The following is a 27,547-nucleotide window of genomic DNA, read 5'->3' on the forward strand; positions in this document are numbered from 1 at the left end:
AGGTCCTACCCTGGTTTGTGCCATGTACATTCATATCCAAATCATTTGCATAAATAATGAATCACGGAGGTCCCAGCGCTGACCCCTGGGACAGCCCACTAGTCACAGGCCTCCAATCAGACAATCAACCCTCTGCTTCCTATCATCAAGCCAATTCTGAATCCACCTCACTAGCTCTCCCTGAATCCCATGCAGCCTAACCTTCCAGATCAGCCTGCCATGCAGGACCTTGTCATAGGCCTTACTAAAGTCCATATAGACAACATCCACTGCCCTACCTTCATCTATTCCCTTAGTTACCTCTTCAAAAAATTCCAAAAGATTCGTCAGACATGACCTCCCACGCACAAAATCATGATGACTATTCCTAGATCTTGACCTTCAGAATTCCCTTCAGTGACTTCCCTACAACTGAAAGCAGGCTCACCAGCATGTAGTTCCCTGGCCTGTCCTTGCTATCCTTGAAAAATGGAACAACATTAGCCACCCTCCAGTCTTCAGGAACTTCACCAGTGGCTAATGACGAAGCAAATATCTCTACAAGGGCCTCTGCGATTTCTTCCCTAGCCTCCCGTAACATCTGGGTGTGCTGTTGGTCAGGCTCTGGGGATTTGCCCAACTTAATGCGCTTCAGATTCGTCCTTCCTTGTAATAAGCAAGAGTTCACAATACCCTCATTTCTTTGGCATCCATGATGTTCTCCTTAGTAAATGCCGAGGAGAAGTGGATATTAAAAATATCAGACATCTCTTGCAGCTCCACACATAGGCAGCCCTGATGGTCTTTAAGAGGACCTAGTCTCTCCCTAGTCACCCTTTTACTGTTAATATAATCTTATATGACTTGAGGATATCATAGAATGATTTTCATCTATTGAGTACTTTCTGAGGTGTAGTTGTTTGTAATAGAAGAAAAGTAGTCAATTTACACAGTGCAATAATTTGATAATGTCCTCACAATTGGTTTTGGAACTTTTGGATGATAAATATTGACCAGGACATGAGAAAAATTCCCCTTTCCCTTATTGGAATTGTGACATAATTTAACACCTTAAAGACAGCACACCTGCCAATGTAATGTTCCCTCAGTTCAGCCCTGGAGAGCCAGCCTAAATCTTTGTGCACAAGACTTTGGAGTAGGAATTGAACTTTCAGCTTGCTGACTCAAATATTATAGTGCCACTGAGTCACATTTGACAAGATAGTTATCTTGTCTGCATTTCACAGCACCGTGAACAACAAACCGTTAAATTTCATCAGGGCTGTTCTGTTAGTTTCTCATGGTAATTTGTATCCTGTGTTTTATTCCTACTTAATATCTCATTCTAGTGAACCAGTCCTTGTATGCACATTGTAATGCATTTGAGGATGCATAATTTGGAGATGATTGGAAAGATTTTTTTTATTTTAATTGTAACTAATTTTGGTTAGCTTTTAGATTCTAATAATTGAAAGCAATGAACTACCATGTACAACTCGGGTTTGGCAGCAGTTTTTCAATGTGTCCCATTCGTTTAACTGGTTCCATATGGGATGGGTTATATATAGTGAATAGATTAGGGTCACTTTGAATCTGGATTCTTTCTGATTCTGGTGGCAAAACTGAAGATCATTTTAAGAAACTTGGCATGTGATGTTTGAAATGTCTAATTATTATACATGAACCTTATTCAGGTATTACAAAAGACTTGACGCATCGCAGAAATCACGAAGATTGCGTAGGGGTGAAGAAGCTGTTGAAGATGTGGATGATGATGAGTTCGAGCAAGTGCTTGGTAAACTTTATTAATCTAGATATTCAAATATTGTGAAAAACTTTTATGTGTGTCGTTAACAGTTTTTTGCTTATGTATAGAAATGGCTGCCCTCAAAATGATTAATTAATTGTTGATTCCCTGTAGTACGTCAAGAATGAAAAATTTTAAATCACTTATCATGTCATTTACCATTTGCAGATTCCCTTGAAGGAGAGAAATATTTTAAAACAATCGAAGATAGTTTAGATTTTGCAAGGTAATAATGTATAATTTAATCCACCAACACTTTTTCTTTTGAAATATTTGTCCTGTTGCTTATTACTTGCTTTTTGGTCGAGACTTCTATTTTAACTAATGTTTAGCCTATCTGATGAAGCAAAAAACTGCAGATGCTGGAAATACAAAACAAAAACTGTAAATGCTAGAAGTATTCAGCAGATCAAGCCACATCAGTGGGGAGGGAAACAGGATCAGCATTTCGGGTCAAGGACCTGTCAGCAAAGCTGAAAAACTAAGAGAACAAGCAACTAAGAAAACAAGAGAGGAGACAGGATAGCGAGAACTGAGAGAATAGGGTGGACACAGAAGTCGTCATGGTAATAATTACGTTTTTAAAAAATTGTAGACAGAAAAGAAACAAATTGAAACAGAGAGGTACAAAACATGAGGAGAGAGAATAAAAATTAATATCTTTAAAAAAAACTCTAACTCGCTCAATCTGCCCATCGTCCTTAATTCCCCACCCCCAGTCCAGCAATCACCTATAGTGTCTCTCTACTCCCTCTCTCCATTACACTATTTCCACTCTCCACCTTTAGTCCTGATGCAGAGTTTCGACCCAAAACATCAACGATTCCAACTCCCCCACCTCCATGCCTCCCACAGTTGCTACACGACCTGCTGAGTTCCTCCAGCATATTGTTTATTGCCCCAGATTCTAACATCTGCAGTCTCTTGTAACTTCATATATTTGTTTTGACTGATGGTGTAAGGGAGAAAACTGGCATATCAGCAGAATACAAAGAGGTGCTTAAGTGTGTTTTAGTATAACTTAAAAGTACAGAAGGAAAGCCAACAGCAAGTTGCTTTCTCGTTAGGCAATTTCCCAGTACTCATTTCAAAGCCTAGTGGTTGTCATCATTGGATGTGGCAATGGAGATTTAAAAAAAATCACTAACTGAAAAAAATGTCTACTGTGTTCACAGCAATATGAAACCAAAATCATCAAAAGGAATTGATGAGCAAGTTGATTCAGATCTAGATGATGATGATGATATGAGTAACTTGGATGATGAAGAAGTATCATTAGGAAGCTTGGATGAGGAAGACTTTGGTGAAGTTGTGGAAGAAGATGGTGGTGTATTCATGAATGATACAGATGATGAAGGTACTATTTGTATATTCAGAACCATTGCCTAATATACCAGTTTCCAATAATGCTACTTTTAGCCAACTGTCAAGGAGAAAAAAGAATGTTGACATATCATCTTTGAACTATATTCTTAATTTCATGTGCGCTCCCTTAAATACAGGATGTTTGTACGTCTGTATTTAACATTCAGTGGATTTGCTTAATTGCTTAGTATGTTCAGGTGCTTCATCTGTTGACAAATCAACAAAGTAGGTGGGTAACATACTAAATACCAGTTCTATTTAAGTCTAGAAAGTCATGAAATAGTGGTATTTGAAGTAACTTTCCTTAACAGTTTCAAACTTCCTCTGATTTGGCCTTGATTGTCATGGAGTACCATGCTGTGCAATCAGAACAGACACTTTGAAACAGAATTTATTTAACAAGAAACACTGTACAATGCTTATGCTCATATACAGAGGTCGACAGTGCAGCAGCAGTGAAGAAAAGTAATAAGCCTGGTAAAAGGAAAAAAAGTGAAGACTTGGATTTCTCAAAACATGTCAAAGGTATAAAAACTACTTTTCTCTGCTTTGTGGAACAAGATTTTGAGGTTTGAAGAATTTTTCTCTAATTTTTACTTTATTACCAAGTTCATTTTTCAAATACTGTTTCATCACTACCACACTGAATATTTATTGATGTGAATACTTGCATGCTATTTGACTGTGTGGTGTATCAATACCAAACTGGCCTCACCAGCTGCTGGATAACCATCTGAGGCCTGATTCTTGAACCATTTAGCACTGTTGATGGTCCTTGCAGCTAAGGTTAACAATCAATCCATTTCTCTGAAATCCTTATTCATGACTGAACCCCTAGTTACAACTTTCTAATTATTTTCTTACTAGCTCCCTTCATAGAACTCCACTTACTGTATTGTGTTTCACACTGAAATCACGTTATGCTTCCAGCATCACAGACATTGTCCTTAGCACAAGATCACAAGACAAAGGGGCAGAAGTAGGCCATTTGGCCCATCGAGTCTGCTCCACCACTTCACCATGAGCTAAACTATTCTCCCATCTAGCCCCAATTCCTGGCCTTTTTCCCATATCCCTTGATACCCTAATTAGATACCTATCAATCTCTTCCTTAAACACCGCCAGCACTCCCAAATTAAGATCAGCAGAGTGGTGGGTGATTAAAATTAAATGTTGGCATTATCACCCTACTGAATTTGTCACAGTGAATCATTGGATAACGCACTGGTATTTAAACTATTAGGAAAATACACACTGGGATCTTGTAACCTAAATGTACTCTTCCCCCCCCCCCCATTATGGAACATGTATCATCACCACCAAAAGAGATTGCAGAAAAGTCAGGATTCTTATGTGATTAGAACAACTACAGCTTGGTACTAGCTTGGCTGATTTTCTTGTATCCATTACATTGTGAAGTTAAATTTATTTCATGAGGTTATATTGTCCCCTTTACTTTCGTGAAGTGAAACAATTCATTGCAAATTCATGTACTGGGTCAACATATACAATTACTCCTTGTATTGTCCTGTTTTTTTAAGTTATTTATTTCTTTGATCTTTGGTTCTGTGCACTGTAAAATAAGATAAAGGTTATCTTTCAAAAATCACATTGCAGTATATGTGAATTATAATTAATTTGTGACTGAAGCTAAAGTTTTTTTTAACCAAAGAGTTATTTTTCATTTGAGATGTATGCATTGTTGCAGGAAAGAAACGGAAAAGGGGTTTTAAGGATGATGCTGACATGTTTGCTGCAGCAGAAGAGGTGGGTCCTATAATGTCCTTTTCAAACTACTTATATAAGGTGACAATTATCAGTGCAACAGTCCTGTACTTTACTGAAGTTTTGGCAGCTTCTTCATGCATGTGTTATTCTGGTCTACTAGTAGCATAATGAATTGGAACTCTTAAATATAGTTAGACTTTGTTCAATTAAGAAAGATGCTGAAGAAATCTTGCAGTAGGTATGAAATATTTTGTTGCAATAGGTTTATTTGAAGTGGCTTTAACCATTTTTTTGTTCTCTTTCTAAAGTTTGGTTGCCTACTTGATGAAAATGCAGGATCAAAATTTGACAACGTCGGAATTAATGCAATGGCAAACAAAGATAAAGCGAGTAAGTAACTGGCAGCATTTAGTCAAAAGTGTCAGCATATAAAAAGCTGTGATAAACAGCAAAAGGATCACTACATCTACCTGGGCTCCATAAAAAGTTTTTATTTGATTTGTTAAGTCCCATCCATTCCATTTTTTCAATCTGCTTTAGCTTAAAATGTTGAAAAATATATTTACATTTGTGAAAATCAGATAATTTCCTTATTGATTATTATTTTATCAAGAGAGGACTTCCTCCCACTTGGTTAAAATCTACCAATGTAGATTTGTTGGGGAAACTTCCCCATTTGAAAAATTCTATGGTTCACTACTGATTTTCAAACATTTATCACTTTCACAGGTATAAAGCAGCTACAGTGGGAATCTGATCGTGATGCTTGGATCAGAGGCAAAGATCCACATACACTCCGAAGGCAGAAGAACTTCAGGGCCAAGAGACTAAAAAATAAGCAGAGAAGATTTTTAAATAAGAGATGAACAATGTTTACTGAATCAGATATTGTAAAGTTGAATAATGTTTTATAATAGACTTTGCACTTACATATTTACTGGTTGTGTTTGCTGGACCAGGTTTCCTGATCCAGTTCTCTAATTCCATAAATTCCCGCCCATTCATTGGATTTATAATAAACTGAAAATTGTAAACAATTTATTTTGAACCAATAAATTGATTAATGGATTTGTCTGCATATTTTCCATCTTTTAAACTACCAATGATCAGTAAGTCCCTATACCAAACGTCACCCTTAAAGGCAAGGCTTTAGTTTTAGTTCATCTTAAGATAAACACAGAAGTAGAGGGATTGAATGGTAAGGGGACCAGAATACCAACTATTCAAACATTGTGTTCCAATTTTAAAACACAGATTAGAGCAGTCCATATTTTGTCAATTAATTTTACGTATTAAAATTTCACAAGCATATGCACTTTACATTAGGACTAGGATGCTGTTCCTTTTAACTAAGATTGGACAAATGTCTTTTCCTGCCACCCCCAACTTTATTTTTCCCTTGTTTTACTCTGTGGAAACATACTATGAATATGATCCCAAATTAAAATGCTACCTGGAAACTTCTAAACAAAATATACATGTGTTACAGTACTCACCTTCCAAAATGGAGGGAAACCTTCTGTTTACCCTATATCTGAACTCTGGAAAATAAATGCATATCAACTGTACTTTGTACAATACTTTAATTGCAGTTTAAAGCAGTCATTGGAGAGCTGAAGTTTATGTTCCTTTATTTTGAAAACCTTTATTACTTAAAACATTAGAATTGTTCACATTGCATATTCTAAGTTTGGAACTACACCTGGGAGTAACAGGTTCTATTAAACCCAGCATGAAATGTAATCAGTTTTTTCTTGGTAATTCTTAGTGTGGCAGGAAGTAAAATGCAAGTCTCTCAAATTACTAAAAAGGAAAATTTAATGTTCCTTTCATATTCAATAACCTCTTGTTTAAGCTTATCTAATACATTAAGCCTTGCATATGAATTGTTTTTGAACTTGAGATTCCAGAAATATAATTAATAGAACAAAAGTAAATCCAACTTTAGTGGTTAAACTAGAATGAAAAATCCTCCACTGCTTTTAGGTGAATGAGGCAGTCATCCTTACCTTGACTGGCATTCATTCTATGGAAGAGCCAGTATGCTCCTATTACTCCTGCAACCTCCACAAACAAAACTCCCTTAAAGAGCCGCCTTGCTATTGGTTCCATTGTTTTAGGTGCCATTCTTTATAAAAATATAGAGTCTGTAAACAGATTTGTAAGAATTGTGGTTTAGTAGACTTGGGAGAATGATACCTTAACAATCTTTCAGTTTCAATAGTTACTGTTCTTAATAATGATGTAAATTCATATCAGATTTGCATCTGATGCAACATTGTACCATACATTTGGAACATAAAACAGTACAACACAGGAACAGGCCCTTTGGTCCACAATGTGTGGGCCGAATATAATGCCAAATTAAACTAAATCCCTTCTGCTTGCACATACTCCAGATCCCTCCATTTCCTGCATATTCATGTGTCTGTCTAAAAGCCTCTTAAATGCCATAATTGTACCTGCTTCCACCACTACTCCAGCCAGCCCATTCCAGGCACCTACAACTCTGTAGAAAAAAAAACTTGCCCCGCACATCTCCGTTAAGCTTACCCTCTCTCACCTTAAATGCATGTCCTCTTGTATTTGAAATTTCTGACTGTCTGCTCATAATGTTATAAACTTCTATCAGGTCTCCCCTCAGCCTCTGACCCTCCAGAGAAAACAACCCAAGTTTATCCAACCCTTCCTTACAGCTCATACCCTCTAATCCAGGTAGCAATCTGGTGAACCTCTTCTGTACCCTTTCCAAACCTTCCACATCCTTCCTGTAATGGGGTGACCAGAACTGCATACAATACTCCCAAGTGCAGCCTAACCACAGTTTCATGCAGTGGCAGTTGTTGGTTCCTCTTTCTGACTTTGTCACTCCCAAATTATTGAAGTGAGCCATTACTAAACTAGACCTTGACAATGTCAAGAATCGGTTTTCCTGACATTTTCACTAAGGGGCATAGAACAACATTGTTTATATTATGTTATTTGATTAATGTTTCTAAGAATAAAATAGGTTATAGGTTTAGGAATAAGAAGTTTAGACAGGATCTGAGGAGGAATGATTTTCACTCAAAGGGTGTTTGCAGTCTAGAATGCACTGCCTGGCAAGGTGGAGGCAGATACAGTCACATACGAGAATCCACAGGAGCACTTGAATCGCTAAAGAATGGTAGGCTACAGACCAAGTTCTGGTAAATGGGATTGGTACAGATGAGAATGATGGTACGCATGTAAATGATAAGCCAAATTTTTTGTGTTGTTTGACTCTATGTAGTGTCATTAATTATACTGCAGAGTAGATTCTTGTAAATTTCCTACATTTTCTAAAATATCAGAAAATAAACTATAAAGCCATTCTGCTCTTCCAATCAAAGAGAATGTGCAGTTCTTCACAAATTCAAACTAAAATGATCCAATTTTTTCTACAGCACGTTGAACAATCAACACAACTGCACCTCAAGTATGCGTGCTTAGCCCACTGTTCTACTCTCTACACTCATGACTGTGTGGCTAGGCACAGCTCAAACACCATCTATAATTTCGCCAATGAAACCACTGTTGTTGGCAAAATCTCAGATGGCGATGAGGCACACAGAAGTGAGATAGATTGGCTGGTTGAGTGGTGTCACAACAACAACCTCGCGCTCAATGTAAGCAAGACCAAGGAATTGATTGTGGACTGAAGGAAGGGGAAGTCGGGAAAACATACACCCTTCCTCATTGAGGGGTCAGCGGTGAACAGCTTCAAGTTCCTGGGCGTCAACATCTCAGAGGATCTACAGTATCTTGGGCCCAACACATTGATGCAATCACGAAGGAGGCATGCCAGTAGGCTCTACTTCATTAGGAGTTTGAGGAGATTTGGTGTGTCACCAAAGACTTGCAAATTTCTATAGATGTATGGTGGAGAGCATTCTGACTGGTTGCATCACCACCTGGTATGGATGCTCCAATGTGCAGGATTGAAAGAGTCTGCAGAGGGTTGTAGACTCAGCCAGCTCCATCATGAGCACAACCCTCCCCATCGAGGACATCTTCAAGAGGCGGTGCCTCAAGAAGGCGGCATCCATCATGAAGGACCCTCACCATCCGGGACATGCACTCTTTTCATTACTACCATCAGGGAGGAGGTACAGGAGCCTGAAGACCCACACTCATCATTTTAGGAACAGCTTCTTCCCCTCCACCATCAGATTTCTGACTGGTCCATGAACCCACGAACACGACCTCGTCATTCCTCTTTTGCACTATTTATTTATTTTTGTGACTTATAGTCATCTTAATGTCTTGCACTGACATATGTCAGTGATGATAAACCTGATTCTGATTCTGTAAAAATATTCTGGGTCGAGAACTCTCTCCTCCAGATCTTGGGCTACATTCACTTAAAGCCTCTCCTTTCAGCAATAAAGAAAGATTATAAACAATTTTCCGTAACAACATTGTATCAGAAACGTTAACCTCTGCTCCAACTATCAGTATGCTGTTGGCCCAACAGTGCACATCCTTGGACTCTTCAGACCCAAGCTAATGTGCAAAGTTTACTAGTGAGAGCTTCAATTATGCCATCCTCTCTGTTTGAACTTCAGTCCAATTGCTGTTCAGATCCTGACCAACAGCAATGATTTTGGGCTCAATTAATCTAAAGTTCTCCACACAAAAATCTTCAGCTATTGTTACGGACTCAGTGAAAGTCCCTTTAAGATAGAGAGTGTGTGTGTATGTGTGTGTGGGGCGTGCTTACGTCAATAGAAGATAAAGGACGTAATGACGTTGTTGAAGAAGTAAGAAGAAGAAGAAGGAGAGAGAGAGAGAGAAGGGAGAGAGACACCAGCCTGCTTGTTTTTCTCTATCGATGGATGAGAAACAATAACTGTGTTTACCACTGAAATCCATGTATGGAAGTTGGAAGTAATCCGGTGGAGTTCACTTTGTTGCTGACCTGTAGAAGGAAACAGGTATTTGTGTGTGGACGACCACGGTTCGGATGCTTTTCGGGGTGAGGAAGTCACTACCGAGTAAACACTGGAGTGTCGTTTGGGTTCCATCGTGGAACATTTGGATTTCGTATGTACTCTCTCTATGTTTTTCTACATCTACATCTTATCTTCAGACAACGGTGGTTGTTGAAGAAGCCCTTGCTCATGTTTCACCTTATGGCTTGCGGAACTGAACTTTAAGAACCATTCCGGAACTGGGAGTTTTGGACTTTGTCACACACACACACGAAGAGTTTAGTTTTGGGGTTAACGTTTGAGGTTTAACATTCTTGAATTCTAACATACTAACATTTTTTTTAACTTTTATTTTACGTATTATCATAAGTAGTGATTAATAAAATAGTTTTTAACACTGAATCATGCTCAGTGTGTTTCTTTTGTTGCTGGTTTGTGACACTATCCATAGATGAACTTCAACTTTGCCTCCCACATCCTATCATCATGTGATTACAGCTTGAATATCACAGGATGCCCAATGCCCATAGCATTTACTTTGAAATATCCATCCCTACTTAAATGTATTTTTCATGATGTTGCTGCAATCTTCTCCAGCCTGTGTCATTTTGCAACCTGGTTTACTAACTGTTCTTTTGTGCATTTTCTGCATACTGTCAACATCAATTTGAGTTTTAAAAACTACAAGCCTACAATATTTCCCCTTCTGAACTTTAAACCTTGCTCATAAAAAAACTGCAAAGACATTCTCAAAAGTTATCTTGATTTCCACATTTCTACCCAAATATTTCTCAACTTTTGCACTTTTTCAGCTACTTTGCTAGGTTATGATTTTTTCCTCTGGAGTGCAGGAGACTGAAAGGTAACCTTATAAAGGTTTATAAAATCATGAAAGGCATAAAGTGAATAGCCAAAGTCTTTACCTCAGGGTAGGGGAGTCCAAAATTAGAGGGCATAGGTTTAAAGTGAGAGGGGAAAGATCTTAAAAGGGACCCAAGGGGCAGCTTTTTCCACAAAGAGAGTGGTGAGTAGATGAACAAGCTGCCAGAGGAAATGGTAGAGGCAGGTACAATTACAACATGTAAAAGGAATTAAATAGGAAAGGTTAGGAGGGACATAGGCCAAATGCAGCTAAATGGCACTAGGTCAGTTTGGCAACTTGATCAACACGAATGAGTTGGGCCAAAGGGCCTGTTTCCATACTATGAGTCTCTGATCCTTCGATGATCTGAGACACGAAGCACTGACCACTTAATACCCAGACTGAGGCAAGGATAGTGAACCCTCAGAACCCACCTCAAGACAGAGCACTGACAGGTCAGCTCCTGGCTTGAGACACAGAAAAAACAGTTCCCTCAGTAACCTACTTGAGATGCTGACACAGTGACCCCTTGTTAACGAGCTTGAGACATGGGGTGGCACAAGAGCCTGCAGATGCTGAAATCTAGAGCAAAAAAACAAATTGTTGGAGGAACTCAGCAGGCCAGGCAGCATCTGTGGAAGCAAAGAGATGGCCACTTCTGTCTTCTCTATACAGTCCTGATGCAGGGTCTCGACCCAAAACATCGACCATCTCTTTGTGCCCACATATGCTGCGTGACCCACTGAGTTCCCCCAACAGCTTGCTCTTCTGCTTGAGACACAGAGGAACTGATCCCTCAAGTCCTGGCCCGAGACACAGACATATTGACCCCTCAGTACCTGGTCTGAGACATTAAAATTTCAATACCCGATTTAAATTCATAGAACATAGAACAGGCAGGAACAAGCCCTTTGGCCCACGATATCTGTGCCAAACATGATGCCAAATTAAACTAATCTCATCTGCCTGCACATGATCCATATCCCTTCATTCCCTGCATATTCATGTGCCTATCTCAATATGCCTCTTAAACACTACCAGCATATCTGCTTCCACTGCCACCCCAGGCAGCATGTTCCAGGCACCTACCACTCTCTGGCACATCTTGCCTTGCACAGCTCCTTTAAACTTTCCCCCTCTCACCTTAAAGCTATCCCCTCTAGTATCTGACACTTCTACCCTGGGAGAAAGATTCTGTCTACTCCATCTATGCCTCTTATGATTTTAGAAGCTTCCATCAGGTCTCCCCTCAGTCTCTGACACTCCAGCAAAAAAATTCAAGATTGTCCAACATCTCTTTCTGGCGAATCCTCTCTAATCCAGGCACCGTCCTGGTGAACCTCTTCTGCACCCTCTCCAAAGCCGCCACATCCTTCCCCTAATGCAGCGACCAGAACTGCACTAAGTAATCCAAATGTGGCCTAAGTGATGTTTTATACAGCTGCAACATGACTTCCTGGCTTTTATGTTCAATGTCCCGTCTGATGAAGGCAAGAATGCTGTACCACATCTATCTAGTTGTGTTGCCACGTTCATGGGGTGATGGAACTGGACTCCAAAATCCCTCCACACATCGATGCTCCTGAGGGGTCCCGCCATTCACTGTATACTTTCCCCTTACATTTGACCTCACACTTGTCCGGATTAAACTCCATGTACCATTTCTCCGCCCATATCTGTAATTTGTCTCCCCAATACCTCCAAAAAAAAGTGAAGAACCTGCGGCTTCTTCCCGCGGCTTCTTCCTGCCGGCCAATCGGCCGGCGACTTCAATGCTGCTGGATAGCAGGACGGGCCCACGTCCCTGGACACCCAGCGCTGGCGGCCCCGCGTCCACCACACATGCAGGCCACCGTACCCACCGGAACGCGTTCGCGCATTTCGAAATGTTTCCTCACCATGGAGCCCGTGACTCAAAATAAACCCCCAAAGGATCCAGAGCTTCCTAAATGCACGGCTGTCCGAATGGTCCGGGGGGGAGGGGGGTTGATGAATAGTGATGTCCCCCGCTGTCCCAGGGTGATATGGCGTGGAACAGTGTCCCTGTGCTGGGGCCCCGGGCCGGCGGCCTGGGGGCGGGGCCGAGGCCGCGGTGAAGATGGCGGAAGACACGTCGCGGTACCTGAGCGGGGATTATTATCCCCGCAAGTTCGGGCCCAAGCCCGATGTGGTGCCCTCGGGGGTGACCGAGAGGAAGGTATCCCCGTTCGGCATCGGGCTGGACAAACCGGACATGGTGGCGGTGGATGTGGTGAACGTGAAGGAGGAAGAAGGTGAGAGGGAGTGAATGATGAGGGGCCCTGCCGGCCCCGTCCAGCCACCACCCTCCCCTCCCGGCCCCGTCCACCTCCCTCCCTCCAACAATCATCCAGTGATCGCCGCCTTCTCCATCTGTTCTGCTGCAGATCCAGTCAATCCCATCCTATCACCCTACTAACCTCAGCAACTTCCCCTAACAATCCGAGCCCCTACCCAGTAACTCCCCCCCCACCTTTGCCACCCCAGTATCCTTCCAGCCTCAGTAACCCCCCCCCCACAACCAATCCTAACCCAATGCTCAGTCCCAATAAACCCACCCCTCAACCCCTGCCACCCCAGCACCTTCCCAGCCTCCACAATTTACTTCCCAACCAATCCTAGCCTATCTCCAGTGACTCCTCCAACCCCAGCATCCAAGGAAATTCTTCCCCAACCAACCCTAACCCATCCCCAGTAATCCCCAACTCCTGCCAATGCACCCTCCCAGCCCCAGTAACCTACCCCCAATCAATCCTAGCCCATCCCCAGTAAACTTCCCCCCACCCCAACCACTGCCATCCAGCAACCTACTCCTAACTAATCTCCATCTCTAGTAACCCACTCCTAGCCCCAGCAACCTATCGCCAACCAATCCTAGCTCATTATGCCACCCCAGCAACTTCCCCTATCACCATCACCAATCTGTTGATTCTTTAGCCCAAACAACTCCCTCTAGACTGATCCACATCCAGATCCCCACTAGCCCCAGCCCCCTTGGCCCCAATTCCTCCTCCTGCCAGAGCTAGTAACATTGACCCTAAGACTAGTTCATTGTCATAGAAACCCGCGTGATTCAATGGTGTTCTTCAGGGGAGAAAATCTGGTACTTTGAGAGACACCAGAGCAACAGAAATGTGGTTGACTTTTAATTATGCTCTGAAATAATCAAACAAGCCCCTTTATCTTAAGGGTCAGTTAGTGAGGGGTAGTAAAAGGTGGTCAAATTGATGACTATCTTGTGAACATTTTTTGTTTAGAAAAAGACAAAATACTGTGGATGCAGCATTTTTTAAATTTTTCATAGTGATTGAGGGTTAAGAGTTTAAATGTACTTCATATGAGCATAGACTTAAATGATTAAGAAATAAATATTGACCACCTCACTGGAATATCATCCCTGCTGTTATTCCAAATAGGTCTGCTGGTCACTGCCAAAACAGGCTAAATGGCTTCGTTTTTGCAGTATCCTTGCATGATTCTTTCTGCAAGGGTTTTCTTTTAAAGGATGGAAGGCCAAAGCTAAAATCAAGAGGTTATTTAATTATTGCAGTACAGAAGGAGGCTATTTAGCTTTAGGTCCAGGAGTAGGGTAGATGATCTTTGCCAAAAGTGCCAAACACTCTCTAAAGTTGACGTTGTTCTCTTATTACAATTGGAGAGTTTAAATTTCTTTGATATATTTGTCATCTATGATTTTTCTCATGATAAATGTAACTTTTTATTTGACAGCTTTGTTTTGGAAAAAAAAACAATCGAGCATAGATTTGATATTTGGTCAAAATATTGAGAATCAGAGGATGCCGATTTAAGGCAATTAGCACAAAAGTCAAAGGTGATGTGAGGGAATAACTTCACACTGAGTCATTGTGATCTGAGAGCTTGTCCGAGATAGTTAAAATTGATTTATTTTGGGCTTTCCAAAAGGAATTGTGCAAGTATTTGAGGGAAAAAGAAGTGCAAGGATACTAAGAAAGTCAGGGATAGGATTAACTGAATTGCTATTTCAAGAAGCTGTCATTGCTCAAGAATACTAAGTGGCCACCTCTGGTGCTGTAAAAGCTTCATGATAGAAGGAAGATCCGGATAGTGGGTACAAAACTTTGGGTATTACTTGGATTCTATTTGGATGTAGTGTTATTGTTAAATACTAGTGGTCACATTCCAGGCCCCAGGTGAACAATGCCAAGGGACATCATCTATATTTTTAAAACAAAAATTATAACTAGGTGGATATTCCCTAAAAGAGGACTTTGGAGTCCTCTGAACTTTACTTAATTGGTGCATTGATATTGGTGGTAATGGATTTGGCTGATTTCTGCTTGGGTGGAAGGATTTGCACGTCAGTACTTTAAGCTCTTCAAAATTGTTTTTCACTTGAAATACTTCAGTTCCTTTAGAGAAAATAATAGGGCTCCAGATCAATGTGAGATTGTAGGGCTAAAAGATGTTTAAATATTTTGAGAATTTTGAATATCCTAAATGTTCAAGGGAAAAGCTATTGAGGGGATCCCTTGGTTACCAATGACCTGACTTAAAGAAATCTGACTTCGCGCAAATTCTCCCATACAGTTTTTTAAAGTATCTTTCAAGCTGGTGATAAAATATTTCATGTTATTCATCAATCAATAGATACATCATAGATTCCATTTGTCTAATTAGTCTTGTTAGTATTAGGGTAATCATTCAATGAAATGAGAGAACTATAGCAAGTGTATATAGAGCAATACAATATTGGTTACTATAGAACACGGACATTTCTGACTTGTGGAGAAATTGGCTTGCGGACAGTCCTTGGGAACATAACCCCTGCGTGACCCGGAACTGCCTGTTCAATCACACCAATACTTTTTGCTGTTAACTTCACCTTATAATTATATAAGCACCAATACAAACAAGTTTTGGAGGAACAATTTTTTCCCCCCCCAGTGTGTTTGATCTATCAGACAGAAAGATGAGTGAGTAATGGATTGATTCATGGAATTGTGCAGCACAGGAGACTGTTGTTCGGCTCATCGCATTTGTATAGGGTTTTTATAAGAGTATCCAGTTAGTCCCAGCATTTAAGTCCTCCATAGGGAGAGAGAAACATAAGAAAGTAAACATTGACAGAGAGCTGGGTGAATGTTGAAAGGTGAGGAGGCAAGCGTGGGCTGAATAAAATTGCAATACTACAGGACGGTCTGGAAATTGAAACAGGGCACTGCAACTCTGCAGCAGCTTAAGTGATGTATGAACCATAGTGGAGTTTAAATAGTAGACATTATTGTACCAAATTCTTTGTATTTTGATATTTACCATGTGAGACTGCAGTAACAAAAAAGAGCTTCACTCCATCATGTTACTGTTTGTATGTCAAAAAATTGCTTAATAGGTCTTTGATTCATTCTTTTCCCCTTTGGCTGCTGTTCCAAAAATAACAAGTGAAGTGGACATGCATTTTCAACATGCATCACTAGGATGTGCTTTGAAAAAGACGAAGGAGCACCCAAATGAGAAGAAAAATCCAATATCTTTCTCAATAATGTGCGCCTTGTGACATTGAGGGGGAAAAAGACACTAGTTTCCTTTAGGAAATAATCTACTCTTCTACTAGAAGTTTAAAAGTATAGTTATTTAAAGTGTCTTAAGCAAACACTAATAATAAGTCATTCCATGCCTGCCTTGTTATTACAGTGCACAGAAGAAGACTAGATACGAGTACTTATCTTTTGGTAAGTACAATAAATTCGTAAATTGGTTTGTTATTGTCACATGTACCAAGGTACAGTGAAAAACTTTGTCTTGCATGCCATCCGTACAGATCATTTTCATCACATCGGTGCATTGAAATAAAGGAAAACAATAATAGAATGCAGAATAAAGTGTTACAGTTGCATAGAAGGTGCAGTGCAGGCAGACAATAAGATGCAAGGCCATAACAAAGTAGATTGTGAGGTCAAGCATCCACCTCATCATACTAGGTGACTGTTTAATAGTCTTATAACAGTGGGATAGAAGCTATCCTTGAGCTTGGTGGTATGTGCTTTCTAGCTTTTGGATCTGCCCGATGGAACCAACATCTCTGTAGTTCATTATTGATGCAAATCTTGTGCGAGTCAAAATCTGCCTTGGTTAGCCTGTGGCTATTCTGTTTTAGTGAGTATATATGGAAAGAATGGCAAGATCCGAAATGCCACTGCTTAACTAATGACACCTGGAAGTGCTTTTTGTGTATTCATTAACTGAACTTCCAGGTTAATGATTCTTATGTAGAGGCCGTTTTGAAATCTGCCCAGTTTGAGAGTGGGCAAGAGAGGGGTGGGGGAAGGAGATGGGAATATGCTATTATCAAAATGTATTAATGTAAAACAAAATCTAGAAGACAAGAGCAACTCAGAGTGATTAAGTTTCCATTAATCACTGATCTTAGTGGCGATGCTCAAGATCTTGAGCAGAGAATAAAGATTCTAGTGAAAAAACTGCAGAAAGAGCCAACTAAATATTTTGTAATTTCCTTCCAGTGGTCACTCACCACAAACATGAGCAGGAGTACGGTAGCAAGTTCTGAAAGTTACTTTTAAGTTGTAAATGATGTTGAAATAGGATGGGGAAGGAAAATTTTAATCTAAAACCAATACTGTTACAAGTGATAAATACAACTTCCTGAGTATCAAACATTCAATTCTTAAATCAAGAAACCAAGTGTCATTAAATGGTTATGGACGGAATAGATTAAAAAATACACACGTAAATACTATGCCAGTAAAGTTGGTCAGAAATGAATTGCAGTCCAACTCCCCCTACCACTCCACACATCATAGTTCTTCCCTTTGTTTGTTAATTTACCTGTTGACAGGGCATGTACTGTATATTTCTGGCTAGGCCACCATGTATCCATACCTAAATGCTGCTGGATGACATGTAGGGCCATTTCAGAGGGTAGTTAAGAGTCAATTGAATTCCTGTTGGTTTGAAGTTGCGTTTAGGCCCATCCAGGTAAGGGAGGAAAATTTCCTTTCCTGACAGATATTAGTTAATGAAATGGACTTTTATAACAGTTGGAAGTTTCAGAGACACCTTTACTGATATTAGCTTTTCATTCCAGATTTATTTAGTTATCTGAATTTAATTTCACCAACTTCCACCTGGGATTTAAGCTCATGTTTCCAGATCAGTATTCCAGGACTCTGGATGTTAGCTAATGATTTAACCACTGTGCTCCCCTAACTTGTAGTTCTTGACTGTTTACTTCCTATCTTAAACTGTATTGTATCTTAATCTGATGTTAAAGAAAACAGTTATTATCCATCATGCAACACAGTGCAAAATAATCTGTTGAAATATTGAACCATAAACGATTCTGGGATAAACAAGTTAATTATATTATTGTTAACTTTAATACAATTTCAAGGCCATTTTATCTCTTGAAAATAAGTCAAATAACTCAAGTCTGTTCATGCTGAGTTAGCTGATTTCACCCAGGCAGCTGTTATGCTGGTACCTTGGTGCCACTGGGTGAGAGAGAATAAATTATCCAGGGTTTTTGTTCCTAATGTATATCCATTTACACCTGCCAGAAGATGCATGTGTGTAGATATTGGGTAAGAGCTAGTTGGGCTCAGCTGCAGTTTGCTCCAGAGTCATGTTGATAGCACTCATGGGGCTCGCGCATCAAGAATAGGAACTTGGATAAGGCACTGGAGAGCATCTGGTGTGAGACTGAGGAGTTTGCACCTGGAATAGTGAAAAGGCAGAAGGAAAACATAAGTTCTCAAAAATGGCTGGCTTGATTTTAAAAACATAAGGGGCACACGCAGTCAAGAGGAGCAGCATAGTGGTGCAGCTATCCAGGTTTAATCCAGACCTCCACTGCTGACTGTGTGGTGTTACGAACCAGCAACAAAAGAAACACTCTGAGTCATGTGATAAGTGTTTAAAACTACTTTATTAATAACTACTTATGATAGTAAGGAAAATAAAAGTAAAATGTTAGAAGTAAAAATGTTAAATCTTAAACATTAACCCCAAAAACTAAACGTAGTGTGTCTGTGGCAAACTCCCAAACTCCACGTCCAGGAATGGTTCTTAAAGTTCAGTTCAGCAAGCTGTAAGGTGAAACGTGATCAAAGGCTTCTTCAACAACTACTGTTGACTGAAGACAAAACGTAGATGTAGAGAGAAAATAGAGAATAATTACGAAATCCAAATGTTCCACTTTGGAACCCAAATGACACCTCAGTGTTTACTCAGCAATGACCACTCCACTGCATCTTCCTCACCCCAAAAGGCTCCCGAATCGTGGCTGTCCACACAAATACCTGTTTCTACAGGTCAACAACAAAGTGAACTCTGCTGCTTTGTTCCAAAGTATCTGCCACCCTGAAAGGCATCCAAGACGTGGCCGTCCACACACACACCTGTTTCCCTCCACAGGTTAACGACAAAGAGGACTCCACCGGATTACTCCAAAAATCCGTACTTGGATTGTAGTGACAGACACAGTTACTGTTTTTCATCCATCGATAGAGTCAAGCAGGCTACTGTCTCTCTCTCTCTCTCTCTCTTCTCCTCTGACTGACTGCTTCAAAAACGTCATTACGTCCTTTATCTTCTGTTGATGTAAGCACGTCTCACACACACACACCACTATGCTCTATCTGAAAGGGACATTCACCAATAGTAACCCAGTTCGTAACAGTGGAGTTTGCACAAACAACAGAGAAAACAGTGTGAGTTTTCTCTATTGTTCTGATTTCCTCCTATTTCTCAAAGATGTGTGGATTGTCCCTTGTATGTGGTAGGATTTGGGGGGAGTTGATGGGAATGTGGAAAAAATAAAATGGAATTAATGTAAATGGGTGTGGACCCATGAGCTGAAAGGCCTGTTTCCATGTTGTAGGACTCTAACAAAATATTTCACTTAAGTTGTTTGTTTTTAAAGGTATCCAAAATAGATCATTTACTAAAAAACTAAGCATTCCTTCCAGTTCTTCTGGAAAATTTGATATTGCCAAGACAAAATGTGTAGCCACCCTTCAGACTAGTGTAAATCCTTGGTTATACATGCTATACAAGTTTAGCATTTGGCCCAAGTTCTACAGAACATTGCACGATACTCTGAAACTGAATGGAAAAGTACAAATTGCAGAGTTCTGCTCTTGTAGACTTGTTAATTATGCACAATAAATCTTCAGTCTTGGATTAACTGCTGCATAGATTAAGCTTTGTTTAATGTGATTATTTGAGGAAAGATGTGCTGGCCCTGGAGAAGGTCCAGAGGATGTTCACAAGAATGATCCCAGGAATGAAATGCTTAACGTATGAGGAACATTTGATGCCTCTGCACCTGTACCCAATGGAGTTCAGGGGACCTCAATGAAACCTACTGGATACCGAAAGGCCTGGATGGACTGAACATGGAGAGGATGTTTTCATTAATAGGTGTGTCTAGAATCAGAGGGCACAGCCTCAGAATAAAGGGATGTCCCTTTAAAACTGAGATGAGGAATTTCTTCAACCAGAGGGTGATGAATCTGTGCAATTCATTGCCACAGAGGGCTGTGGAGGCCAAGTCATTGCACGTATTTAAGGCAGAGATTGATAGGTTCTTGATTGGTAAGGGGGTTAAGGGTTACAGGGAGAAGGCAGGAGAATGGGGTTTAAAAAAAATCATCCATGGTTGAATGATGGACCATACTCAATGGGCCGAATGGCCTAATTCTGCCCCTGTATTTTATGGTGATGTTTCTGTATCCCATTTATTTTTGTTTATTTTTACCCCCTCAATTTATTCTTCTCAAGTTCAATGTCAACTTTGCAATAGTTTATATTTACTTTTTTGTGAGCTGCAGAGGTAGTTAACTTGTCTTAACTACCTCTTAACTGTTTGTTATGCATATGCATATGAGAGGGAGAACTTAATGACCTTGCATCTAATGCAACGGCACCAAGTGTTGCAGAGATAAGTAGCTCGTCCCAACATGTGAATACTTCTGAACATTTAGTTTGAAAGGGGAACTCAACCACCAGATGGAGCCATTGTAAAACTAATCTCCTTCACCACTAATCCCGTTAGATTAGTTCAAAAGGGGGAAAAAAATCAACATCAAAGATATGTTTGAAGATTTATCAAATCTAATGAAATGAATAATATGAAAAATTGTTGTATATACAAAACAAACATGAAATGCTGGGACAATAGACTTGGAGTGAATACGTGGAGCTACGCTTTATCATTGTGGCAAAATTATTAGTTTTTTTTTAGATTTTAATTACAGCGTGGTAACAGGCCATTCTGGCCCAACGAGTCCACGCTGCCCATTTTAAACCCATATTAACCTACCCGTATGTCTTTAGAATGTGGGAGGAAACCGGAGCACCCGGAGGAAACCCACGCAGACACAGGAGAACATACAAACTCCTTACAGACAGCGACAGGAATTGAACCCCGATCACTGGCGCTGTAATAGCGTCGCGCTAACCGCTACGCAACTGTGCCGTCTTTTATACTCCTGCATTCTAGCAATCTTAAAGCAGTTGGTTATCACAGTAAGAAAATTAAAATGCTGATCTGTATCTTTTTGTCAGTTATTGTTTAAATGTAGACACAAGACTGTAGATGCTTGAATCTGGAGCAAAAAACACCCATGTCTGCGTGGGTTTCCTCTGGGTGCTCCAATTTCCTCCCACGTTCCAAAGACGTACAAGTTAGGAAGTTGTGGCCATGCTATGTCGCCACCAGAAGCGTGGCGACACTTGCGGGCTGCCCCAGAACACTGTACGCAAAAGATGTATTTCACTGTGTGTTTCGATGTACATGTGACTAATAAAGATCTTATTATCTTATCTGTGGAGGCAAAGGGAGGTTGATGTTTCAGGTAGAGACCCTGCATTGGCACTGAGAGTGTAGAGGGAAAGATAGGGCTATATGGATGTGCAAGGGTGGGTGTAGGTGATGGGTTGAACTAGATGTCGATGGTGCCAAATTTGGCGGTATAGTGGGCAGTTCTAGGTTAACTGAGAAAGTGGGCCAAGGAACAGCAGGTGGAATTTAACTTGGACAACTGCGAAGTGATGCATTTTGGGAAGATAAACCAGGGCAGGACTTGCACAGTAAATGACAGAGCCCTAGAGAGCGTTGAAGAATAGAGTCCGAGGGATACAAGTACATAGTTCCCTGAAAGTGGAGAAGACATTTGGCACACTTGCCTTCATCATTCAGGGCATTGAGTACAAGAGTTGGGACGTCATGTTCCAGCTGTACAAGATGTTGATGAGACTACATGTGGAATATTGTGTGCAGTTCAAGTCACCTAGCTATAGGAAAGATGTCCTTAAGCTGGAAAGGGTGCAGAAAAGATTCACAAGAAATGTTACTGGGACTGGAGGGCTTAAGTTATAAAGAGAGACTGGATAGGCTGGGGGTTTTTCACTGGAGCATGGGAGGCTAAGAGGTGACATTATAGAGGTTTATAAAATTGTGAGGAGCATAGATAATTGGGATGGTCCCTGTCTTTGTTCCCAGGGTAGGGGAGTCTAAAACTAGAGGGCATAGGTTTAAGGTGAGGGGGAAGTATTTAAAAGGTATCTGAAGGGCAACTTTATCACACAGAGGATGGTGCATTTATGGAACGAGCTGCCAGTGGAAGTGGTAGAGGTGGGTACAATTATGTTTTTAAAACAAAACATTTATACAGGTGTATTGATAGGAAAGGTTTAGATGGATTATGGGCCAAATGCAAGTAAACGGGACTCGATGAGGTAGGCAACTTGGTCAGCATGGACCAGTTGGCCCAAATGGCCTGTTTCTGTGCTGTATAACTCCATGACTCTATGTAGGGGGGATGATGGGCAGATAGAGCCTGGGGGGAGGGTGTAGCATTGAGGCAGAGGTTGATAGGTGGAACTAGATAAGGGAGGGATGATGGGGAGATGGAGATGGAGGAGATAGGAAAGGTGGATAGGTATGTGAGTGATGGGAACCAGGTAGGGGAGGGTAATGAGTTGGTCACGGGGGGGGAGGGGGGGCGTGGTGGTTGGGGGGGGAATGTGGAGGGAAGGAATGGAAGAGGAGAACAAAGAGAGAAAGGACTCTGGTGGGAGTGGGAAAGGAACATGGAGTATAGGTTACCTGGGATTGGAAAATTCAATGTTCATACAATTAGTTTGTAGGCTACCCAAGCAGTATGTAAGGTGTTGTTCTATTTTGCTTTTGGACTCACTGTGGCAGTGGAGAAGGCTGAGGAAAAACTGGTCAGTGTGGGAATAGGAAGAAGAATTGAAATAACGTGCAACCAGATGTCCAAGATGGCCACTCCAGACAGAGCACAGGTGCTCTGCAAATGGTTGCCTCGTCTAAACTCGCTGATGTAGAGGAGACGACATTGTGAGCACCAGGTGCAGGTTTGGGAGGTGCAGGTGAACCACTGCCTCACCTGGAAGGACTGTTTAGGTCCCTGGATGGGGGTGGGGGCAGAGGTATTGTTGCATTCCCGCCGCTGTCTGTAAGGAGTTTGTACATTCTCCCCTTGCCTGCATGGGTTTCCTCCCACATTCCGAAGACGTACAGGTTAGGAGCTGTGGGCATGCTATTGCTGGCGCTGGAAGAGTGGCGACACTTGCGGGCTGCCCCCAGCACATTCTCAGTAACGCAAAAAGATGTTTCACTGTGTGTTTCAATTAATATGTGACAAATAAATAAATATCTTGTAGCTCCTGCAGTTGCAAGAGAAAGTGACAGGATGAGGATGAGTGGATGGGGGGAAGAGATGAGTAACCAGGGAGTCGTGAAGAGAATAGTCCCAGTGGGAAACACAGGTGGGGGGTGGGGTTGGTTGTAGGGGAAGAGAGGAAGATGTCACTGGTGGTGAGATCCTGTCCTGTTGGAGCTGGCGGAAATGGTGAAGGATGATAGGCTGGATGCAGAAGCTGGTGGAGTGAAAGGTGAGGACCAGGCAAAATCTTTCTCTGTTCTGTCTGGGGAGGGGCAGGGTGGGGGTGGAGCTGTGTGTACATGTAATTGTTAAATCCTTTGTCCATTTAGTATTAGTGGTCATGGCTAACACCAAGCTGTGAAATGCTCAGGCCTGACTTTAGATACCTTGTGAAAGGGGGCATCAGTTTAGTGTAACAAGTTTTATTTAAATGGATTTGTCTCTTTTATATAGAATTCACTGATCTGAATTCTACCACTCGCCTGCACACTTGGGGCAATTTACAGCAGACAATTAACCTACAAACCCACAAGTCTTTGGGATTGGGAGGAAACCAGAGCACCCAGAGGGGAAACATGAGATAACAGGGAGAACATACAAACTCACAAACAGCACCTGAGTTCAGGATTGAACCTGGGTCTTGGGCGCTGTGAGGCAATGGCTCTGTTAGCTGTGCCACTTAAACTAAGAAGCTTAAAGGGCATCTGATATATTTTAAAATATTTGGTAGGAAAAAGAAAACAATAATTTCATCTGGTAGTGAATTTCGAACAAGGATCACGAATTTTTCTCATTCCAGGATCTATGAAATGTCCTCCTTTTTCAGGAAATTTGCCTTCTCCTCTATCATAGTTGAAGCCCTTACTCTCATTTCATCCATTTCCCAGATATGTGCTCTCACCCACGCCCCCCACTCGCTCCCAAATAGAAATAGAAAAAGGGACACAAATAGAATTCCCTTTCACCCCACCAGCCTCCACATCCACCATATCATCCTTCACCATTTCTGCCAACTGCAGTGGGATTTCTTCCTTCTGCTTTTGCTTTCTGCATGGACCACTCTCTCCGTGACTCCCTGGTCTGTTCATCCCCCTCGCAGTCCCTGGCACTTTCCCTTGCAACCACAGGAGGTACAACATTGTCCCTACACCACCTCCCTCACCACCATCTAGGAACCTAAATACCCTTCCAGGTGAGGTAGAGATTTGCATGCACCTCCTTCAATCTCTTCTATTGCATTTGTACCTGCACTCTGCCACGGCCACCTTGAACTTCCAGTTGCGTGTCACTTCAACTCTCCTTGCCATTCCTACACAGCCTGATGTTTTCAGCCTTCTCCATTGCCGTAGTGAGGCCAAATGCAAACTAGAAGAACAGCACCTTGAGTTCCACATGGGTAACCAACAACCCAATGGTATGAACATTTGAATTTTCCAATTTTGAGTAACCCACTCCCCATGCCCCTTTCCTATTCATACTGATCCATCTAGATTCTTTCTTTTATTGTGCACCTTTCCCATTTCTATCTGCCCATCCACCTGGATTTATTCTTCCCTGGCCTACCTTCCCTAACCCCTCCCCCACCTGGCTCCATCTGCCCACTGTTTTTCCTTGTCTATTTCCACCTATCACCCACCAGTCTCTTCCTGTAACTCCCGCCGCCTCCATCTGCCCACCATGCCCCATCTCACTTGGTTCCTACTATCATTTACCAACCCTTTTCTCGCCCCTCCTGCTCACTTCCCTATACTGACTTTCTACACTCTCAGTCCTAATGCAGGATCACAACCTGAAACTTTGGCTATCCCTTTACTGCCACAGATGCTGCTCAACCCATTGAGTTCCTCCAACAGTTTGGGTTTTTTTTTTGCATCGCACATTCTTGCAAGTGTAAAAGGAAACAATATTTCATAAACAGCTTTGTGAAAATCTGGAATTCTCTTGCCCTGCCCCTTCCCTGCTCTACCTGCACCCAACCCAAAAAGGTTATCGGTGGGGATGAATTAATGCTATGAGATTTCTATTATGTTATTAAAGGAAATGGATCAAAAATAGGTAAGTGGAGTTTAGCTGGAGTTAAGCCATCATGCAATGGTAGGTCAGCATCCAGGGTCTGAACGTAGAAGCCATAAGGAGCATACAGCATGGATTTGTTTATAACAAGGAGTGAAAGAAGTTCTGACAAGGCTGAACAGACTGGATGCAGGGCAGTTATTTCTCCTGGCTATGAGGTCCAGAATGAGGAATTGCAGTCTCGGGATGTGCGGTGTCATTTGGGACAGAAATGAGAAAGAAAACTTCTTCATTCAGAGATGGTGATCCTGCGCAATTGCCCCACCATAGAATTCAATGGAGGCCAGGTTGCTGAATGTACTTGAGAAAAAAGCAGGTAGATTTCTAGACACAAAAGGCATCCAGAGAGCAGGAATATGGTACTGAGGAAAAGGATGATCCTATTGAATGGTGGAATAGGTTTGAAGGACAGAATGGACTACTACTGATCCTATTTTCCTTATGTTTCTATGAAAATGTCAATTGTTTTAATGCTTTGGTATGTGGGTATCACAAACTCTTGCCTTTCCCCATTTGTTCTTGAGGATCTGTCACTTTCCTGAACCTCAAGCAGATTGATCTAATGCAAGACAATACAGTATGAATTTTAAATAGACAACAGTTCTTTGGAAACAAGTATTCTAACCACTCATTTATTGTGCAACCTAACTTGCACAACACACCCATATTAATTTGAAATAAAATTTCTGTTTTAAGATTATGCATTCTGATTCTGTGACTAGTCTGATTTGTATCTCATGCTGCCAGCATGGGAATTAATTTAATTTTGCTAATTGATTAAAAATTTAAATGAAAAGAAAAATGTCAGTAGATATTAACAAAAATCTCTAGGTGCATTTAATACACATTTCAACAGTGAACAGTCCAACTCGCTCTAGTAGACTAGGAGCTAAGAGCAGTTTATAACTGAATGCATTAAATTGTTTAATTTTTATTTATTTACTCATAACTGGATCTTGCTTTTCTATATCACATGTTCACATAGAAACTATACAGACTTGCGTTGAGGTTAACATCTCCCCATTGCTTAATAATCCATATTTCCTCTTCTGATAGTTTTCAGTATCTTAGTATCTTTTCCTTCAACTTGAAGAAAGAAATTTGTCAACATCCTAATGTGAATGATCTTAAAGTATTTGATGTGTTTTTACAGTGACGTGCATGAATAATAGTCACTAAGGAAAGAAAATAGATTGACTAATGAGGGAACTATATTTAAATAAAAGTAATGTCATGGTACTGAGATAAGTTTATAAACTCTGCTAGTCTGGGGGGAAGGTGATGTGCATGGCTTTTCTGCACTTGAGATAATCATGATATTTTAATCTCTTGTACGCAACAGAAGTAAGATATCTGTCAAGTTTGAGGAAGAGTGTATAATGTAAACTCTAAAGAAGAGAAATCATTGCTGAGATGGTTTTGCATAGGGAGTAAATCAAAGCAAAGTAGTCACATTTATCTAAGGGCAAATGTGGAAAAATGCAGAATACTTAGGCCATTTGCAATTCTATGATCTAATATCTTGGTAATGCTCCTTAGTACAATTACAGGGATGTACTTTTAATCTTTCATTAGAAACTTGGCCAGGTATGCTGCATCTTTTTAACTGTTCAAAGCTGATATAGCTTGGCCTTGCTGCAGAATATATTTTTCAACCAGTATCATCCAAACCAAACACTTTTTGACTCTGCAACAATTTCAATATTGGCTGCCTGAGAATTGTTTTTAAACATAAATTTTAGTCCCTTTTATTGTAGCAAGCAGCCTCAACATTAAAATTTTAACTGCTCTTCTGATGCTAGTAAGTACTATCAGTCTGCTAGCTTCCTATCACTGAGTCATTACAGCGTGGAAAGAGGACCTTCAATCCATTTTATTACTGTGCCAGTGTAGTCCAGCAATACCTCTGTGATTTTAAGTATTTTTATCATTTGTCTTTGGAATTTTCTCTATTAAGGAGATTAATTATGTGAATAAATTGGAGAAGCAGGTTAAAAAGTCCACATTCCAGGAATCACTTAGTAGGGAAGGGTGCAGAAGAGATTTACTGTGTAGTACCCATAACTGGACG

The 27,547-nt window shown here is 40.9% G+C and overlaps 3 protein-coding genes across 6 annotated transcripts in view; 2 read left to right on the forward strand and 1 right to left on the reverse strand.

Annotated features, from left to right (window-relative positions):
• The window catches only part of cebpz (CCAAT enhancer binding protein zeta), a 25,218-nt gene extending 19,269 nt beyond the window's left edge, over positions 1-5,949 (forward strand). The window contains exons 10-16 of the mRNA XM_052011309.1: positions 1,674-1,774; positions 1,955-2,012; positions 2,962-3,143; positions 3,587-3,676; positions 4,860-4,918; positions 5,188-5,269; positions 5,609-5,949. Of these exons, the coding sequence (XP_051867269.1) occupies positions 1,674-1,774; positions 1,955-2,012; positions 2,962-3,143; positions 3,587-3,676; positions 4,860-4,918; positions 5,188-5,269; positions 5,609-5,745 (709 nt within the window). The 3' untranslated portion in view covers positions 5,746-5,949. The remainder of the gene's footprint in view (positions 1-1,673; positions 1,775-1,954; positions 2,013-2,961; positions 3,144-3,586; positions 3,677-4,859; positions 4,919-5,187; positions 5,270-5,608) is intronic.
• LOC127568072 (protein CEBPZOS-like) lies at positions 5,355-12,721 on the reverse strand. 4 transcript variants are annotated; one of them, XM_052011342.1, is made up of 5 exons: positions 12,592-12,721; positions 6,889-7,026; positions 6,376-6,420; positions 5,810-5,899; positions 5,355-5,706 (listed from the first exon to the last, which is right to left on the reverse strand). In XM_052011342.1, exons 2-4 carry the CDS (start codon positions 7,004-7,006, stop codon positions 5,814-5,816), a joined length of 249 nt encoding a protein of 82 aa, XP_051867302.1. In that variant the 5' UTR covers positions 7,007-7,026; positions 12,592-12,721; the 3' UTR covers positions 5,355-5,706; positions 5,810-5,813. The 4 variants fall into 4 exon arrangements, with proteins under 4 accessions (XP_051867302.1, XP_051867300.1, XP_051867301.1 ...); XM_052011340.1 differs by lacking the exon at positions 12,592-12,721 and adding an exon at positions 12,413-12,543; XM_052011341.1 differs by lacking the exon at positions 12,592-12,721 and adding an exon at positions 12,392-12,542.
• A 70-nt stretch (positions 12,722-12,791) lies between these two features.
• The window catches only part of slc30a6 (solute carrier family 30 member 6), a 102,295-nt gene continuing 87,539 nt past the window's right edge, over positions 12,792-27,547 (forward strand). The window contains exons 1-2 of the mRNA XM_052011321.1: positions 12,792-12,966; positions 16,385-16,422. Of these exons, the coding sequence (XP_051867281.1) occupies positions 12,792-12,966; positions 16,385-16,422 (213 nt within the window). The remainder of the gene's footprint in view (positions 12,967-16,384; positions 16,423-27,547) is intronic.

The sequence above is a fragment of the Pristis pectinata genome, chromosome 3, assembly GCF_009764475.1.
Source record: "Pristis pectinata isolate sPriPec2 chromosome 3, sPriPec2.1.pri, whole genome shotgun sequence".
NCBI classification, from domain to species: domain Eukaryota; kingdom Metazoa; phylum Chordata; class Chondrichthyes; order Rhinopristiformes; family Pristidae; genus Pristis; species Pristis pectinata.

Bases quoted from the DNA above. Each gene is read 5' to 3' on its own strand.
- LOC127568072 (XM_052011342.1), bottom strand. From the start codon at position 7,006: ATGGCACCTAAAACAATGGAACCAATAGCAAGGCGGCTCTTTAAGGGA. The intron at 6,421-6,888 runs GTAAGGATGACT...TTTATTTTCCAG, and splicing joins TAGAATGAATGCCAGTCAAG to AGTTCAGATATAGGGTAAAC. The intron at 5,900-6,375 runs GTGAGTACTGTA...TACAATTTTCAG, and splicing joins GTTTCCCTCCATTTTGGAAG to TTTATTATAAATCCAATGAA.